The 16426-nt window shown below is 42.4% G+C and overlaps 1 protein-coding gene across 7 annotated transcripts; it reads right to left on the reverse strand.

Moving 5' to 3' along the window:
* Nucleotides 1-1045: 1045 nt before the first annotated feature.
* Nucleotides 1046-13108, reverse strand: LOC112572727 (Ig-like and fibronectin type-III domain-containing protein 2). 7 transcript variants are annotated; one of them, XM_025252592.1, is made up of 20 exons: nt 12951-13108; nt 12229-12376; nt 11743-11881; nt 11466-11525; nt 11186-11302; nt 10760-10918; nt 10093-10256; nt 9303-9432; nt 8601-8855; nt 6813-7103; nt 6508-6624; nt 6211-6273; nt 5553-5687; nt 4945-5109; nt 4546-4703; nt 4026-4152; nt 3858-3911; nt 3086-3173; nt 2526-2601; nt 1046-1899 (listed from the first exon to the last, which is right to left on the reverse strand). In XM_025252592.1, exons 3-20 carry the CDS (start codon nt 11753-11755, stop codon nt 1753-1755), a joined length of 2319 nt encoding a protein of 772 aa, XP_025108377.1. In that variant the 5' UTR covers nt 11756-11881; nt 12229-12376; nt 12951-13108; the 3' UTR covers nt 1046-1752. The 7 variants fall into 7 exon arrangements, with proteins under 7 accessions (XP_025108377.1, XP_025108398.1, XP_025108388.1 ...); XM_025252613.1 differs by lacking the exon at nt 6508-6624; XM_025252603.1 differs by lacking the exon at nt 6508-6624 and having other exon boundaries at nt 6211-6312.
* Nucleotides 13109-16426: the final 3318 nt, after the last annotated feature.

Below are 16426 nucleotides of genomic sequence, written 5' to 3' on the forward strand. Positions count from 1 at the left end.
GAGATAATAATCCTCTAAGCAAAACATACGAACTTCGGTCACCATAGCAACAGGCACGTTACACTCAGGTGAAAGCAAGCGATATCTAAGGTAACAACACCTGCTCGTCTGATCACAGGTAACATCAACTATCATCATGCACCAAGCTGACATCACTACAGTTCTACTCATGCAAGTTAGTCCGGAGTATCAACGTAGCGAAATATCATACCACACCTGGTGGACAGCGAGATTTCCTGAATCTTTATCTACAAATTATGGGAAACCCCACATAGATAAGTAGGTGCATGCCTGGGCACTGACTTGCTGCGATTCGCGGTGTGGGGTCATCCAGCGTGACCTTTAATTTCACTTGTTTGCACGGATATCCAGGCAACTGATTTGAAATGCTAACGGAAACTTCAAACTGCACCTCAGGTTTCAGGCCACCCGGAGAACTGCCTTTAGTGGGTAGATGTAGAGTCGGTTACAGAGCTCTGCTTCCCCATCAACATGTTTGTGACTACATTTAGCAGCGCCCTCTTCATTGCCTCGTGACCTCTTGAACTCTGCTCTTGTCTAATTGTCTAACCCTTCACTTGCCCCCACAAGGCAGTCATTTGTTGGCATACTCACAACCACACTCTCACACACACATCTATAACTTATCTTAAATTTGTTAATCCATGGAAATATAGTGGTTCAAATTAAATTGGCAATAAGGAAGAAAATCATTGTTGATTCTGTTCACTGATGCTAATAGCAATCGAGTAATTAAGGTCGCCCCAATGTTCATTCTTCCTCAGTCTTCGTGAACTTAGTCGCTAGCGTGGTCCAGAAGGAGCTGCCAAGTGAAATTAAGAACCCAGAACAGATTCCCATCCACTGGTTCGATTCCCGTTCATGGGGAAGTGAAAGTTAGTCATGCTACAGCTAATTATTCAGCCAACAAGCAGTAGCTTCCCTGATGACAACACACTTTGATGTGGATGATAGGATATACACTGTGTGTATTATATGTATATATACACATATCTGTCTTTGTGAACAAGTCTTAAGACAAAAGATATTTATTACCGTTTTTTATTAGCATGATTATTTCAGCTACAGCCGAACATTAAAAGATGTTAAAACTGATAAACTCACAATTCTTTTAATACCGCACGCGTAAGCGCGCGCACACACATACTAAAGCACACACGCTCTCACACACACGCACACAGTCACGTGTTAGTTTTTGTGTTAGGAACAGTAAGAAAACGGTTATCAAGAATATCTGTTAATACTGATTTGCATGTTTCAGCTACTGTATATCTCTTGAAACCAGGATGTTTTATTTGTGCAGAGATACATTCACGCTTACACATTACACTTGTGATTACTTTATTCAACACGTGAACATTGACATAACTATATCTGATTTAAACAAACCTTATTACATCATTATTGTAGACTACAACAATGTAAAGAGGCAGCAGTGTCTTCTGTCATCGATTTGGTTATTTTCCTAGTCGTCACTTCTTTTCCTCACAGTGGTGGAATTGTTACACTGCTTGGGAAAGTTTTCAACAATGATTACACAATGACAGTCACAATTATTATTAAACATTTATGTAAGTTGTTTTTGTGGTCATGCCGGTGGGATGCGCAAAAAGAGTCACGTGACCAACGGACTGGCGCACTTGTCAAAGGTGTCTGACCCCCGATGTGGGAGTGCCCTGTGCCCTGTGCTCTGTGCCCTGTGCCCTGTTGTCTGTATGTAGAAGACGCAGATTATGCTGTGTTAGTTGGATTCGAGGAGGCAGAAGCACCATCCTGCTTAAAGCCAGAATTCTCGAAGCTTCCACTGCTCTTGGTGGCTGCCAGTACTTGCATGGCTGTGGGCTCCTCTGTCTGTTCAGATGCGGGCAGAGCTCCAATCTAACCCGCAATCGAAAAGAACTTGAATAAGTATAACACTGGCCATAATGAACTCTATAATTAAAACTAAGGAGTATATCATTCAGCCAAGAAACCAAAAGGTCTTATTTCTCTTGACACTATGTATAAGCGGTATGACAGGTATGACAGGTAAGACAGGTAAGACAGGTATGACAGGTAAGACAGGTAAGACAGGTAAGACAGGTAAGGTCACGTCTTGTGTTTTTCTGTCTCTCTCGGCAGTTCAGTGTACCTATAGTTACCAGACTATCAACGTCCATTGCATGCAGTCTGTTTTCAACAAACTGTCACGGCCTGATGTTGTGTCACATTACTTACTACCTGCCTACCTTGCAGATACGTATGCAAGAATGGACGTAAACACAGAGACACGCGCACTTACACATGCACCCACAGCGCACGAACACATGCACACTGACACAAGTACACACACAGGGGCACTCAAGCACGCAGTCTCTGTCTCGTCCTAGACATGTACGCACGAATGACGTATGACACAAGCACGAATGAATTAAACCGCGAAATACGCGCTCACACACACACACACACACATAGATATATGTATATGCATGTTCATGAGCTGTGACCGACTATCCATGACTGACCCTGATGCACTCATTCCCGTAGCTCGGATTTTCAAAGGAGACTGAGTCTATTGCGAGTTTTCTGCGAAATCGTCTCCTGGAATAAGCAAAAGAAGAAAGCATCAGTTGAGACAAACTCCCGCACAGTGTATTCGTGTGAACAGGAGAGAGTACACCTTACTCCATCAACCATGCAGCGAATCAAGAACCGTTAAGTCTTTCAAGTGTAAAGAAAAACATTGTTCTTTTAGGCTTCGGTGTCCACGACTAAACACTAATCGCATAACATTAGACATCTGATAACTTTTCTCCAACTACATCATACATTTTTTTCTCTTCGTGTTTTAGTCTGTGTCAGTGTGTGCATTATTTGTTTGAATGTTTGAATGTGTGTTTTAAGTATTTTGTATTCTTCTTCTTCATCATCATCATCATCATCACTGTCAATAACGAGAAATAGACATCGAGAAATACAATAAAACTAGAATAGCTATAATTTTCTACCAAATTCTGCTCGAAAAGTTAAGCGCCGGTTGTTCCGATGACCTGAAAAATACACAATTTACGAAGCAAAGGCTCACCTGCAAACCACAGCGACTGTAACCGCAACAGCAGCAACAACGGCCACAGCAGCTACAACGACACCAGCTAGTACAGGGACTGTGAATACTGAAAAATTGATAAAGAATCAGTTACACTGACACTAACAATGCCCAGTTGGTTTAGGAGTGAAAGATTGACTGACTAATAAAGAGACTCGCCCTCACCTCTAAAGACTATGGATCACAGAGATGGATCAACTCTCCTTGCTGGTTCGGAAGTATATTGATCTGCTTATTGTTTCACATTTACATGCATGCTCAAACGTTTATGAAAAAAACTGAAGGAATCTCGGGTTTTGTGAGAGTGGCATCAATGATGCAAAACTCAGCTGCACTGCTCTGCCTTTCTGTTAAAAATGTAGTGCGGGGCAGCTTTTGTCCTGATGACTTGGCAAGCCTCGGTACAAGATTCTATTTCCTGAAGTCGGGTTGAATACTTTTTTTTGAGAGTCACGTTAACACGTATATCATCAGGTTCATAAAGAAGTAAAACTGATAATTTCACGTTTTTCTATAGATTAAATAATTAACATGTGGTACCAGCTCTAAAGGAGAACATGAAGGTATTTTACCTTTTTGTGTGAATGGTGATGTTTTGGGTGAGTATGTCGAGAACAGAAAGCGGGCATTTATCCAGATTTGAAAAGTAATATTTTGCCCAGAGTTCTTACCTATTACTTTCTAATAAAAGACGGCATACTAGAATGGCAAGAGGTTTCAGGAAACAAAAATTCTATGCTAATGAACTCACTATTGTCATGTGTCCCTTCTCCTTGAATCTTGGCACTGTCTGGCTGGAAATCTTCTGCAAACAAAAGGAAATATAGAAGTATGAAACATCACTGATTACTACCAACGAGCAGCTAATGTTTTCTCTGTCAAGAACAAAACTTAGAAAGCTTGACTTGGCAAGACCTACCAGGGACGGTGATGTTGATGGCCTCAGAAGCCTGACTATTGCCCAAATCATTGCCGGCAACAATCCAAATTTTGTACGAACTGCCTGGTGCGATGTTAGAGATGGCGTAGTCCAGGAACTCTTTTGTCTGGAAGTCAGAAGAGACAGGCGGTCTTTTATCTGAGTTTGCTTTAAAAATAATACTTGCCGTTTTTTGAGGAGATCTTCATTCTGTAATCAGCAATGGCATGTGGATGGCAGCTTGCTAAACATCTGCTGAACATTTAATTACAACAACCCTATCATGCCCAGACCGTTCATGCCCTGCCACACACACAGGCGCTCGCGCATGTACACGCACACCCACACGCACAACCAAAACACTACCACGACAATGTATGTCCAGGTAAATCCAACATTTTGCCCTCAAGTTAACTGTCACAGGGTCACACGCATGTCCCAGCTGTGAGTGTTGATTGTTAATGACCATGGGCTTTGTTTGTGACAACATGTAGCAGTCCGAGGTGAGAAGGTCACTCACCAGCACGTGCTGTGTTGGTTTTGCTTTCGTAGACGAGGCGATGTTGACCCTGTACCACTTGACTTTATCTTTATTTTTCGCCGGACGTCCCCATGTCACCTTGATTGCGTTTGGAGTCAGCGTGGCTGACACTTCTGTTGGAGGCGATGGCAAACTGCCTAAAAACAACATTTTGCACCTTTTGTAAAGTGATCATTAAGCCAAACCAAATCCATCAATCAACCCCACATCCATTCGTCGTTGTTTGTTTGTACGTTATTTCAGGTAAGCAGCTACAACTGTTCCCCAATATTCGTAACTGCATCCACATAAATATATACATAAGTGTATCTGTGTTCACAGAAAAGAGAGAAAAAGAGCTTTCTCTCTCTCTCTCACACACACACACACTTTACTCACTAGTTCCCATTTCAAAGCAGTCAAATAGTTCGTTAGAATAGGACAAGCAGTTGAAATGTTTCGACTGGGACGAGTTCTCCGAGAAATGTCCGGAGCAGACTGGCCAGCAGAACTCCGGCACCCTGCTTTCCCGGCAGCACTGTGTGTGGTCAAAATCGTCTGTACCTGCACAAACAACAACAACTTAAACATAAAGTCGTGTTTTCTAATTTCGAATGTAGTCCTGGTCCATAGTCCTGGCACTATACTGACATATAAAATCTGCAATACACCATTTCAACACTACTCTCGAGACGGGCACAGGAATGCCAATGTAAGAAGTTATCACATAATCAACAATCATATTACAGATTTAAGCTTTTGTAACATAATTAAGCGGTAATGAAGCGCCTGAAGACAAATCTCTCTCAGGTAACGCATCTGTCAAAATAACACAGGTAACTTACTTCACAAACTAACAGGCAAACACCTCACAAAACAACAGGTCAGGCATCTCGCACACCACCACAGGCAACACAATTCACAAAATATCAAAGATAAAACACATCATAACACAAAACATGTGAAGTGCCACACATCCGATAGAATAAAATAGTTTCAGTACACACCAGCGTCACATCTGACGATGCTCTGCAAGTGGTCCGAGCACGATGCATGGTTTTTGTCAAGAAATTCTATCAAGTTGAAGGTGTGGGAGCACAAAGGTAAGCAGAGGTCAGGGACACCCACCTTCCTGCAACAGTCTGGACAAAGCAACAAAAACATATTCACTAGGAGCAAGTAAGAGTGATTAGATGTTACCTGGTGGTTACAGCCGCGGCGTGCAAACTACTCTGTCCGACACCAGTGTCATGCACTGCACTCCTCCCCAAGTTAATGCAGCTGTGGATACCTGACTCCGGTGATGGTTGCAAAAGTGAGGCAGCAGGAGTGGGGGGATGGAGGAGATGGGTAGCGCCGTGACAATGACCGACCGCGAGAAACACCTCGCTCCACTCCGACCACACGGTCACGGAGCCATCCCTACCTTTACTTTACCTGTGAAAGTGGGGACTTGGAAAAGGAGATAAGAGGAGACTGACAGCAGCTTGTAGTAGCAGAAGGAATTTACAGGAATAAAACTGGAAACCCCACAACAACTTTCGTCCATCGATCAACATTCTAACTGGACTTTCCACCTAAAGCTGACTCATAACTACAGAAGATGAATAAAAATATTCCTACACTGTACACAACTCGTTTCTTGTCTTAATATTCTGTGTTTACCTGTGGCGTTTCCTGTTGCATTCTGAATGGGTGTGACAGGCGTGGTGGATGTCAGGTCAGGCTCTGTAGAAACAAGTGTAGTCATGGATACGAGGTCAGGCTCTGTAGAAACAAGTGCAGTCATGGATGTCAGGTCAGTCTCTGTAGAAACAGGTGTAGTGATGGATGTCAGGTCAGGCTCTGTAGAAACAAGTGTAGTCATGGATACGAGGTCAGTCTCTGTAGAAACAAGAGTAGTCATGGATGTCAGGTCAGGCTCTGTAGAAACAAGTGTAGTCATGGATACGAGGTCAGTCTCTGTAGAAACAAGAGTAGTCATGGATGTCAGGTCAGGCTCTGTAGAAACAAGTGTAGTCATGGATATGGGGTTAGTCTCTGTAGAAACAAGTGCAGTCATGGATACGAGGTCAGGCTCTGTAGAAACAAGTGCAGTCATTAAATTATTTCGAAATAATGGCCTTCACTAAAGGCTCAAAACTAAAGTCAGAGTCAGTTTGCACTTGAAAACAGGGTGACAGTTTTTTTTTTAATTTAAGGCATTGTCAGGTTAAAACTGGCCTCAAGAAAATATTTCTGAAACATTTTTAGTTTTCAACTCTAACCTGTAAATCTCACTTGCCCGGATGAGGAACCGTACTGATTGTAAGCCATACACTGGTAGAAGCCATAGTCACTGGGCACCACGTCTTCAATAATGAGTTGGAAGTAAGTGTCACCTGTGTCTAAGTCAGTTCTCTCAGAGGTAAAATACCGGGGATCAGAAATTGGCTTCCCATCCTTTTCCCAGGTGCTTGAGGATGCGTTGGTAAATGGGTGACCTTTGAACCAACATTGCAGCACAGCTGGAGTATCAGCAAGACTGTCCATGAAGCTGTCCTTCAGAAGGGGCGCGTCTGAAAGCATGAAGATCTCATTTAAAACACTCAATCCCTAATAACATCTGACGTTAACTGAAAGTAAAACAAAACAAAACAAATCTTCAGGTGTTGAGCTCTGAAGAAAACATGACTTTACTTAATTTAACCTTTTATTACCGTAATAAATATAATGTTAGCTGATAAATTGGCATAGGACAAACATACTTCGCGCACGATGTGTATAATTATAACAACAACAACAACAACAACAACAACAACAACAACAACAACAGGAAATAAGATTTACAATAGTGTCTTTTCCCACAGTGAGGCGAGCTCAATGCGCTTTACAAGATGTCAAGGGCAGGAGGCAGGGATGCCGTATGACAGAGAAGGGCATCACAATGAGGCAAGCATACAAACATACATGCAGTGTGAATATTGCTGAAAACATGAAAGAACACAAGGTGTAGAAGGTGGAGAAAGTAACAGTAAACCAATTACACCACGTGTTTGTGAAGGAGATAGGAACGAAGAGGTAGAAGCAGTTGTCTATCAATATGCAAAGGTTCTCATTATTTGAGTAGGATTAACAAATCTTTAGTTTTGTGATGAAGTTCGTCCGCTAATTTGCAGCAGAAATTTTCTTCTTTTTTTTCATTTCTTTGTACTTGTACCCTGAGATGTCCCGGGGAGTGATCCTGGAGGCAATGAGTCGGTGTGATGAGTCGATGACCACGAGAGGCCGACTTGCTCTGATGTTGTTGAGCAGCCATCTCTTCACATCACAATATTCCAGAATGTTCTAGAGCTTTGTTAAGGGAACGTTTACTGTTATATTCAATGACCTGTTCACTGAGCTATCGAATGGCAAAGAGTGCGAAAGATTGAGGGAGCCTTGCTAAATCCCAACTGTACATCGCTGAGGTGTGGTTCACATGGTAACGTGTAGGCTGTTCCAGGATCTTGACGCACTTTTCCTCTCCCCCGTAAAGCTAAGGAAAGATATTCCCCTGTACGTGCTACAATCCTCCATGATGCCCTTCTTCTTCCAAATGGGCGTCATTATTGCTTGATGACAATCTTGTGGGCTCTTCTTTCTCCTCAAGCCTTCCGGAAGATCTTGGACAGACACCTGATGCTTGCTTCCCCTAAAATATTTTCCTAAATTACTCTTGCTTATTTTTTATTCAGCGAAATATAACTTTCCCCATTTTTGTAACCTCAGCCCTGTTATGGCGTCTGAAAGTGTTCACAACTCTGATAACAAATATTTGAATCTCGCAGGCACAAGAGGTAAAGAGTCGCTATTGATATGGGAAAGCTATCATTAAACTGCGCGCGCGCGCGTGTGTGTGTGTGTGTTGTTTGGGTTTTTTTTTTGTATGTTTGCGATATTGAACAGAAAGGTTGTGTCTGCAAACGTGACTTTGCCATCATTGTAGATAAATGTAGACGTTCCTAATTTACAATCTAGGTCTAAAAGCAAAAATGTCGTAAAAACATATTTCGAAGTGAAAATCAAATACTCACATCTGACATTCAGGTATCTGTGAGCCGTGCTAAGCGAGTTGTTGGTGCTCGCTGTACAGGAGTACAACCCTTCCTGTTCTGGAGTGACATGACCTAGGTATAGAAACCGTTTCCTTCCCAGCACTTGCTCACCGTAGGTCCATGTGAAATTAATTTCATCTTTGAAGTTGAATGCGTCGCACGCAAGTAGAATGGACGTGCCGCTGTCAAAGATGTCTACGTCTGATGGGAGGATGGCAATGGAGACATCGGGCTCTGTTTCATATCCCAGACAAATACATGTACAAGTGAGATGAATTTACTTAACCAAGTGCCCTTACAAAGGTACGGGGAAGGTCATGACAATCACACAGCGAAAAGAACCGCAACAGACAGAACGACCATCTTGTCAAACATGCTTACAAAACACACACACACACACACTGTAGCATGCACAACACGCACACAATCGTCATTATAAGCCAGAGCCACTGTCTGAAGGTAGAAATACGTGTGGACAGAAATGTTTCTACAGGATATGAGAAAATATGAGGTATTAGAAAACAATTTACCCACTCTAAAACTGTAAAGCTTTTTCTTTAACTTACGTGAATAACACCCAGCCTTCAGAAACAAAAGAAATAGATTCTACTAAAGGTACCTGTGAGTACTTGAAAAAGTGCGCACGCCTCTGATTGCTCACAAAGACTGAGCACTACTCACCAACGTGGTTGAGGAGGATGGTCTGCCACGGCGCTGTCGCGCTGCTACCTTGGGAGTTGCGTGCTGTGACAGTGAACGTGTACTCACGATTGTCCAGCTCTTCAGTCACGAGGTATGGTGATGTCACGTTCTGCAATAATCACCAGCGTAGTCCTCACTTGTCATGTCACAAACATCCGGGGCTTCGTATCACTAACATTTCCTCTACTTCTTCATTGTTTGTACACTTGACAACAACAACGCAAATGTCTTTCGTGTGTGTTTTGGCCTCTTTCTGAGTATGGCTGTGTTCTTCGGCAATATCTCGAGATCCGAGGGGTGTTATTCATTCAGTTTTGGGGAAACCCAGTTACTTAAAATATTTCACTATTATTTCACCTCACTACGCCCTTAAAACACGCCGTTTCCTTGAAAGCAGATCAGAGATAACCTACATCTTCATGAATCCAAAATCACAATGTGAAACTGATCTTGTGGTCATATTCCAACCTCGAGTACTTTTTAAATTCTAAAATATGTACTCTTGACAATAAATGACTTGTGTCTAGAAATTCACGTCAGTGAATTTTGTGAAATAATAAGTTTCAGCCTCAAGCAGTTCTCATGCGGTTATTATCATAAGATAAGACATCAGACTTTTGCACAGAGAAAAAAAGAGTATGTAGAGGCATATATACGTAAGTGTGAGGTACTGACTGCTGTGTCTGTGGAGGCATATATATGTAAGTGTGAGGTACTGACTGCTGTGTCTGTGGAGGCATATATATATATGTAAGTGTCAGGTACTGACTGCTATGACTTTGTGGTCCGTCATGTCCCCGGCTTTCCAGAAGTGGACATCAAAGACACACGGATCAGGCTCTTTGCATTTTTGAGACATGTCCCAAGTCAGCGTTATTCCACCCTTCATCTCTTTCAGGACTCTGAAATGAGTTGGAGCTTCAGGCAACAGACCTGGGAAAATAATGAGAGTGACGATACTTTAATCTTGTGAATTGTGAAAATGTGGACATTGACTTAATTGCTTCATCTTTGGAAAGTAGTAACTCCAGTACCAGCGACAAACTGAATCACCTCCTTGCAGCTTAACAGTAAAGAGTTCAGTGGAGATTCAGTCCCTCCAAGAGCTTGAAGTGTAACCAGAGTGTCCATTGCTACTGTTAACTAACCAGCCAGCTCAGATAACCATATTCTAATTAATCTGCATCATCTGCGTCTTTGAAAGTTTAAACCGATTAGTTCAGCAACGAAGAGCTACTTGATTTAGCATCATAACAACTGGTGCCATACTTTTTCTCCCTAAACCTCCCGAAACAGAGACAGTAACAAGTTCATAAACGATTTGACGATGTAGGCTGGTCAAGAAATCCGACTTTTCTGTTTTTGTATGAATATTATGTTTCTATATTTCTATATTTCTATTATGTTTCTATATTTCTATATTTCTATTGTCTTACCTGTGTTCGGTAGGAAGCAGGAAGTGATAATGTCAATAGCAGCATCCTCCATGCAGTCAGGTGCGACGACTGTGAAGTTCTCAACAGAACCAGAGCACAAGAAAATACATTCTGACCTAAGGCCTGCCTGCGAACAGCATGTTCTGCGGTCCTTCTTCTCTGGACAACAAAGTAAGATACTTCTAAACAATGAAATCGAGTAAAACAGAAGTCATTGAGCGTAGGGCTGTTTACAAGCCGTTAACCACACAGACTTTGGGCTGTGGGAAAATATGAGGAGCTAATGGCTTAAACAAATCATACAAACAGACGATTTTTAATATTTATTCCTGTCAGAACCTTTCACGATGCTCTTACTGTCTTCGTGGAAATGAAATTCATAGCTATAGGTGTTCCAAGCAGAGCCAGGTAATCAGAATCCCTTACCTGTTGTGCAGGTGAGTATCTTGGGACCTTCCTTCCAGCACTTGGTCCTGCTTTCAACGGGTTTGTTGATGCATAGAGGCAGACAGTCTGAGGATATTCCGCTTTTCTTGCAACACTCTGAGGCAATATTGTGCAACAACCACATAAGTGCAGTAGTATGCAAGCGGCTCACTCCGAACAAAATGTTTTGCATTATTTTTGTTTTCTAATGTACAAAAGTGAATTTACTATCTCACAAATGCTGTAGATGTCATGCTACCCGCTTCCAGAAGAAACTTACGAGTTCTGGTCATCCACACCGCTGAGCTGTTCTTGTCGGTGGCTGGAGCGCCCGCCATGACTGCAAATTGAAAACATGCCGAACACGTATACATCAGTAAGCATTCAGGGAATACACTTCAGCTACTGCAAAGAGTTTAACTGATATTATCGAGTATTTCTTTTTGATAGGCCATTGATCGATGCCAAAATTAAAAACGATTGACTTTCGTCGGTCGCCATAAGTGGAGTAAAGTGTCAACACAAATTAGGTCTACGCAGTCCTACAGTACACTTACCTGTCTCCGCCATGGTGTAGGCAGTGATCAAGGGTGAGGACAGGCTGTAGAAACCATTCAGAACAGAGGAGACCGTGATCTCATATCCAGTTTCAGGTTCTAAGTTTTGAAAACTGTAGAGAGGAGCTGTTGTTTCTCCCTGAAAGATTTAGGCAACATTACAAGCATCCGCACACACAGGTATACATACGCACATACAGCTAAGCATGCACATATTTCATTTATTTACCTTAAATAAATATGAGATGGTAAATAAAAAGCAGTAAACAGTTCTATAAACAAATCCTTCCCACCCCTATGTACTTGTCTGTAGTCGGTTGGTGTGACAGACAAATCTGTTTGCATGTGATCATTGTCATTTGTCAGTGCAACTGTCATTGGCTTACTAGCATATGAAGTTGCAATACATACAGACGGCGTGACTAGTGAGTAGCAGTAAGGGGATGGGAGGAGTGTGCAGTGTCGTCATCAGAGTGAACCACTTACCGTCTGCACCTGTTGGCTATCAGGCTGCGACAGGTCACGTAGTAGGATGTTGGGCACTCCCCTCGCTGGGGCACCTCCCACTCTACAGAAATACTCCGGGCTGCGATTGTGGACACCGTGACATTGTCAGGTGCTCGAGGAGGGTCGCCTGCAACAACGTGAGTGGAAGTTACACATACATTTCCACATGTCTATCAATATGGCTAGGGCTTTCATTATTAGGGTGTCTATCTTAAACAGGCAATTATTTCAGGTTCCATATTTTGCGTGATGCCACATTCGAGTGAAATATTCTATTGTTGCTGACTTGTAGGTTGTAGAAAGTAGCAGCTCAGATGCGGTGTCCCTCCTATCAAATGATGGAAAGCGGTGAGGAATTTTAATGATGTTGGAAGCGACTGTGGCTGTTGCTGCGGTGATGAGTCCTTGATGTTGGTGTGTAGTGTAAGCGTGTAGCCATGCTTAAGTGTAAGCTACATGAGGGAAAAGCACGTCAAGAGCTAGGGTAAGGAATAGAGGATACAGAGGATACAGAGGAAACAGAGGATACAGAGGATACAGAGGAAACAGAGGATACAGAGGATACAGAGGAAACAGAGGATACAGAGGATACCGAGACGTCTGAACTACTGAGCTGATGAGCGGGATGTGGTGAATGCTGAAAGGCGATGACGGGGTGGCAATACAAAGCTGCTGTTGATAACCATGACAAAGAGACTTACTCAGTCCTTCCAAGTAGCACGTCACGGTTCTCGCCGTGTGGAGGGGACTAACACAGTGGGAGTACCCTAGGTGGACTGCAGAGACCTCGGTGTAGAAACACAAGTCTAGACAGCGGTCTCTGATGCCACTCCGCTCACAGCAGTGGGAATGATTGCGACCATCTAGTAAACACATGTATGCACATACACGCAGTCACACACACACACACACACACACACACACACACACACACACACACACACACACACACACACACACACACACACACACATATCACCATGACATATATCACATCCTATTTATTTACAGATGTCATCTGCATATAAGACCATGATTATATTGACGTACATATAAAGGAGTAAAACGCAATTATGTGGCAGTGGTGCTAAAAGTAGCTTCGATATAAGCTTTGAAATGAAAAGTGCACCAAACCTTCTTTGGTGTGTTTTTAGTGTTTTCTGTCATATGCATATAAAAATGAAAGACAATTAAAGCAGACAGAGACAGCCCCACTATCCCATAAAACATTACCACCAGCATCACCACCAGCAATAACAACAGACAATACCAGTGTGGTTGTGAAGTGAATCAATCCACACACGCACGCACGCACGCCAATCCAGTATTAAGTGAGTAATAAAGTATCTGACGGCTACTACCAATCACCCTCACGTACCTGAAGCGCACGACAGAATGCTGTTTATGTGTGGAAGACAGATGTCGTTGGCAAAGAAATGGTCCATCATGTTTTTGTAGGTGTGGTTGTAAGTACAGCCCGCCAAACACACACTGGGCAGCGACTTGTCAATGCAGCACTCTACGACACACAACATCGGCACATGCATGCAGAATGTTATTTAAATTTATATTTAATTTATAATTAATTTGACTTTTGTGTCGACGGCTCTGATACTATGAGACACTCTTCAGATCTCACATGGATGTTTAGACCATTTGTTTATCCCGTATATCAGAAGTAATAACAAAGTAAGACAAAAGCATAAATGGGCTCTCGAGATGGTAGAAAAAATACAGAACATAGAAACAGAAGAAAAAATATCAAAGAGGAGAAAGACAGAAGTGAAATAAAGAGACACTGAGACAGAGTAAAGAAAAGAGAAAGAAAAAGAATGGAGAGGGGACACAGAGATGTGAGATCAGAGTGACAGATGACAGAAAGAGAGAACGGAGTCACAGGGATAACGGAAAAGAGAAAAATAGAAAGGAGACAGAGAGACGAGATATCAAAATTAGAGAAAGGAAATAGAAGAGAGAAAAGAGCAAAAGAGCAAAAGAAAGGAGAGAGAAAGAGGTAATGGTTCTTACGGGTAAAATTACGAATGTTGGCTGGACGTTCCTGTTGTAGTGTTTGTTCTGAAAGAAGAACAAAGTGAGAACTAAGTTATGTTGACAGTGGTGTGGTCATGGTGCCATCGACATCCCCCAGAAAAAAACATTCTCATTGTATTTATACGACAAATATGCAAACATCAATGTACACTGTACTTATTATGAAATAAAATCTGAGGCCTTGCGGTATTTGTCTAGGTGGTGTAAGTCTTTATTCAGACCAAGCACATTATCCCCGCCTGTGAGGTACTCCCGTAGGACACTACATCATGGCGGGCGGGGAGTCATTGTAACAATACCTGGGTACGTCGTGAAGTAGACAATGTTACAGAAGGTAAGCTTTGTCCTGCGGAGTTGACTGCAACCACCCGCACACTGTAGAATTCTGCTTCAGCCAGGTTGGTGAGCGATACTGTCGAGGCATCAGTTGTGTTCTGAAGAAAACAAATCCGCTCACATTATAGATGACTGTCGACTTTTGGGTCCTCGTCTGACCTTTCCATCGTCTTTCTGATCAGGTCGTTGTCATTACATCTACGTCTTGCACTGCAGTCACTCTTCCTGACCTGTCACCTGTCTACTGCAATATAGTCACTCTTACTGGTCTGTCTACTGCAATATAGTCACTCTTCCTGATCTGTCTACTGCATTACAGTCACTCTTCCTGACCTGTCACTCTTGCTGGTGTCTTCTGCTTCAATCTTTGATTTGATTTCTGTAATTCTTGCTAACGTAGTCGCTCGACTGTGTGGCTCTGTGGTCTGGTTGTCTTTGCGATCCAGTTGTCGCTGTACTAGACTTGTCTACTTCTAGACTGTGTTCTCGTTCCTAGATGTGTCTACTTTCTGGTCTTGTAGCAGAGATCATGTCACTGAACCAAATCTGAACATGGTGTCTTCTATCACATCTCTCTGCTTCTAAAACTTTCAACCCATCATCAGATCATCATTCAATCTTTCTGGTACCCCATCCCTCCCTGTGAGCATATACAGTCACCTTTAATCTGAACTTTAATGCACAAATATCTGAAAACTCAACATCAGCGGACAATTACCTGAAAATACAAATTCACACCAATCACATCCATGTTTAATCATTTTCAACACGTACACATCATGATGAAATTTATAATCCGCGAAGGTATGCTGCTAGCCATGTTCATGGTACTCACCACATGGAGCCAAGGAGAGTTGTTTCTACCTTTGCGGAGTTGGACGATGTAGTGTGTGTCTGGAGTGTCCGATGAATGCCACTCTATCTTTACCGAACGGTCGCTCACCTCAGTCAGCGGCAGTAGGCGAGGCGGACTGGGAAGCAAGGCTGGTGGGAGAACAGTTAATTAGTGTGTCTGGTGAGGATGTTAAAAAGACACCCACAATATAATTAGTTTGGCTTTTAAACAAGAGCAACAGCGAATAAAGCTTTACACAGATCTGACCAGATTTTAACTCAAACCACTCTTTACTCTGATATGGTCCCAACGAATAAAAAAAAAAAATGCAACATTATTAAAGTTTTAAAAAATTTTCATCACCACCTAAAGATAAATTTTAGATTTTTGTTTTAAAAATTATTGACGTATCAAAAACTGCTACGTGTCTATAAACCTGATAAAAATTTATCTAAATAAAGTGTTAATTAATTTGGAAATAAAGATTATTTTCTGAAGCAGGTGAAGAGTTCTCACAAAGCCCTCTCTGGACACAGGCATCTATAGTGGAAAGTTTGGTCCGACACTGAGGGAAGTTCTCCTCCAGGCGCGGTTGCCCACCACACAGCCCAGTGCAGGCCGTTGGCACGTTGTTGTCGACACAACACAGCGAGTGGTTCAGTCCTCCTGCACACAACAGGACACAGCACTCGTCCAAAGTTTGTCGAAGTTTGTCGAAGAAAGGGGAAGTGTGAAGAGCTAAGACTAGTTACATTGCTAAAACTGAATATTAGCTATAGTGTAGGGAAGCTGATGGCGAACGTCGGGATGGTAATAACTCCTTTTATCATCAACTTTACCGTAGTAATGTCGGTTGTCGCTTACATTCGCCATTTTTTTTATTTTTTATACGAAATATACGCACACATGGCTTTATTGAGATCTCAGGAGGCACAACTCACCTGCTAGACAGGA

The sequence above is a fragment of the Pomacea canaliculata genome, linkage group LG1, assembly GCF_003073045.1.
Source record: "Pomacea canaliculata isolate SZHN2017 linkage group LG1, ASM307304v1, whole genome shotgun sequence".
Lineage (NCBI taxonomy): Eukaryota > Metazoa > Mollusca > Gastropoda > Architaenioglossa > Ampullariidae > Pomacea > Pomacea canaliculata.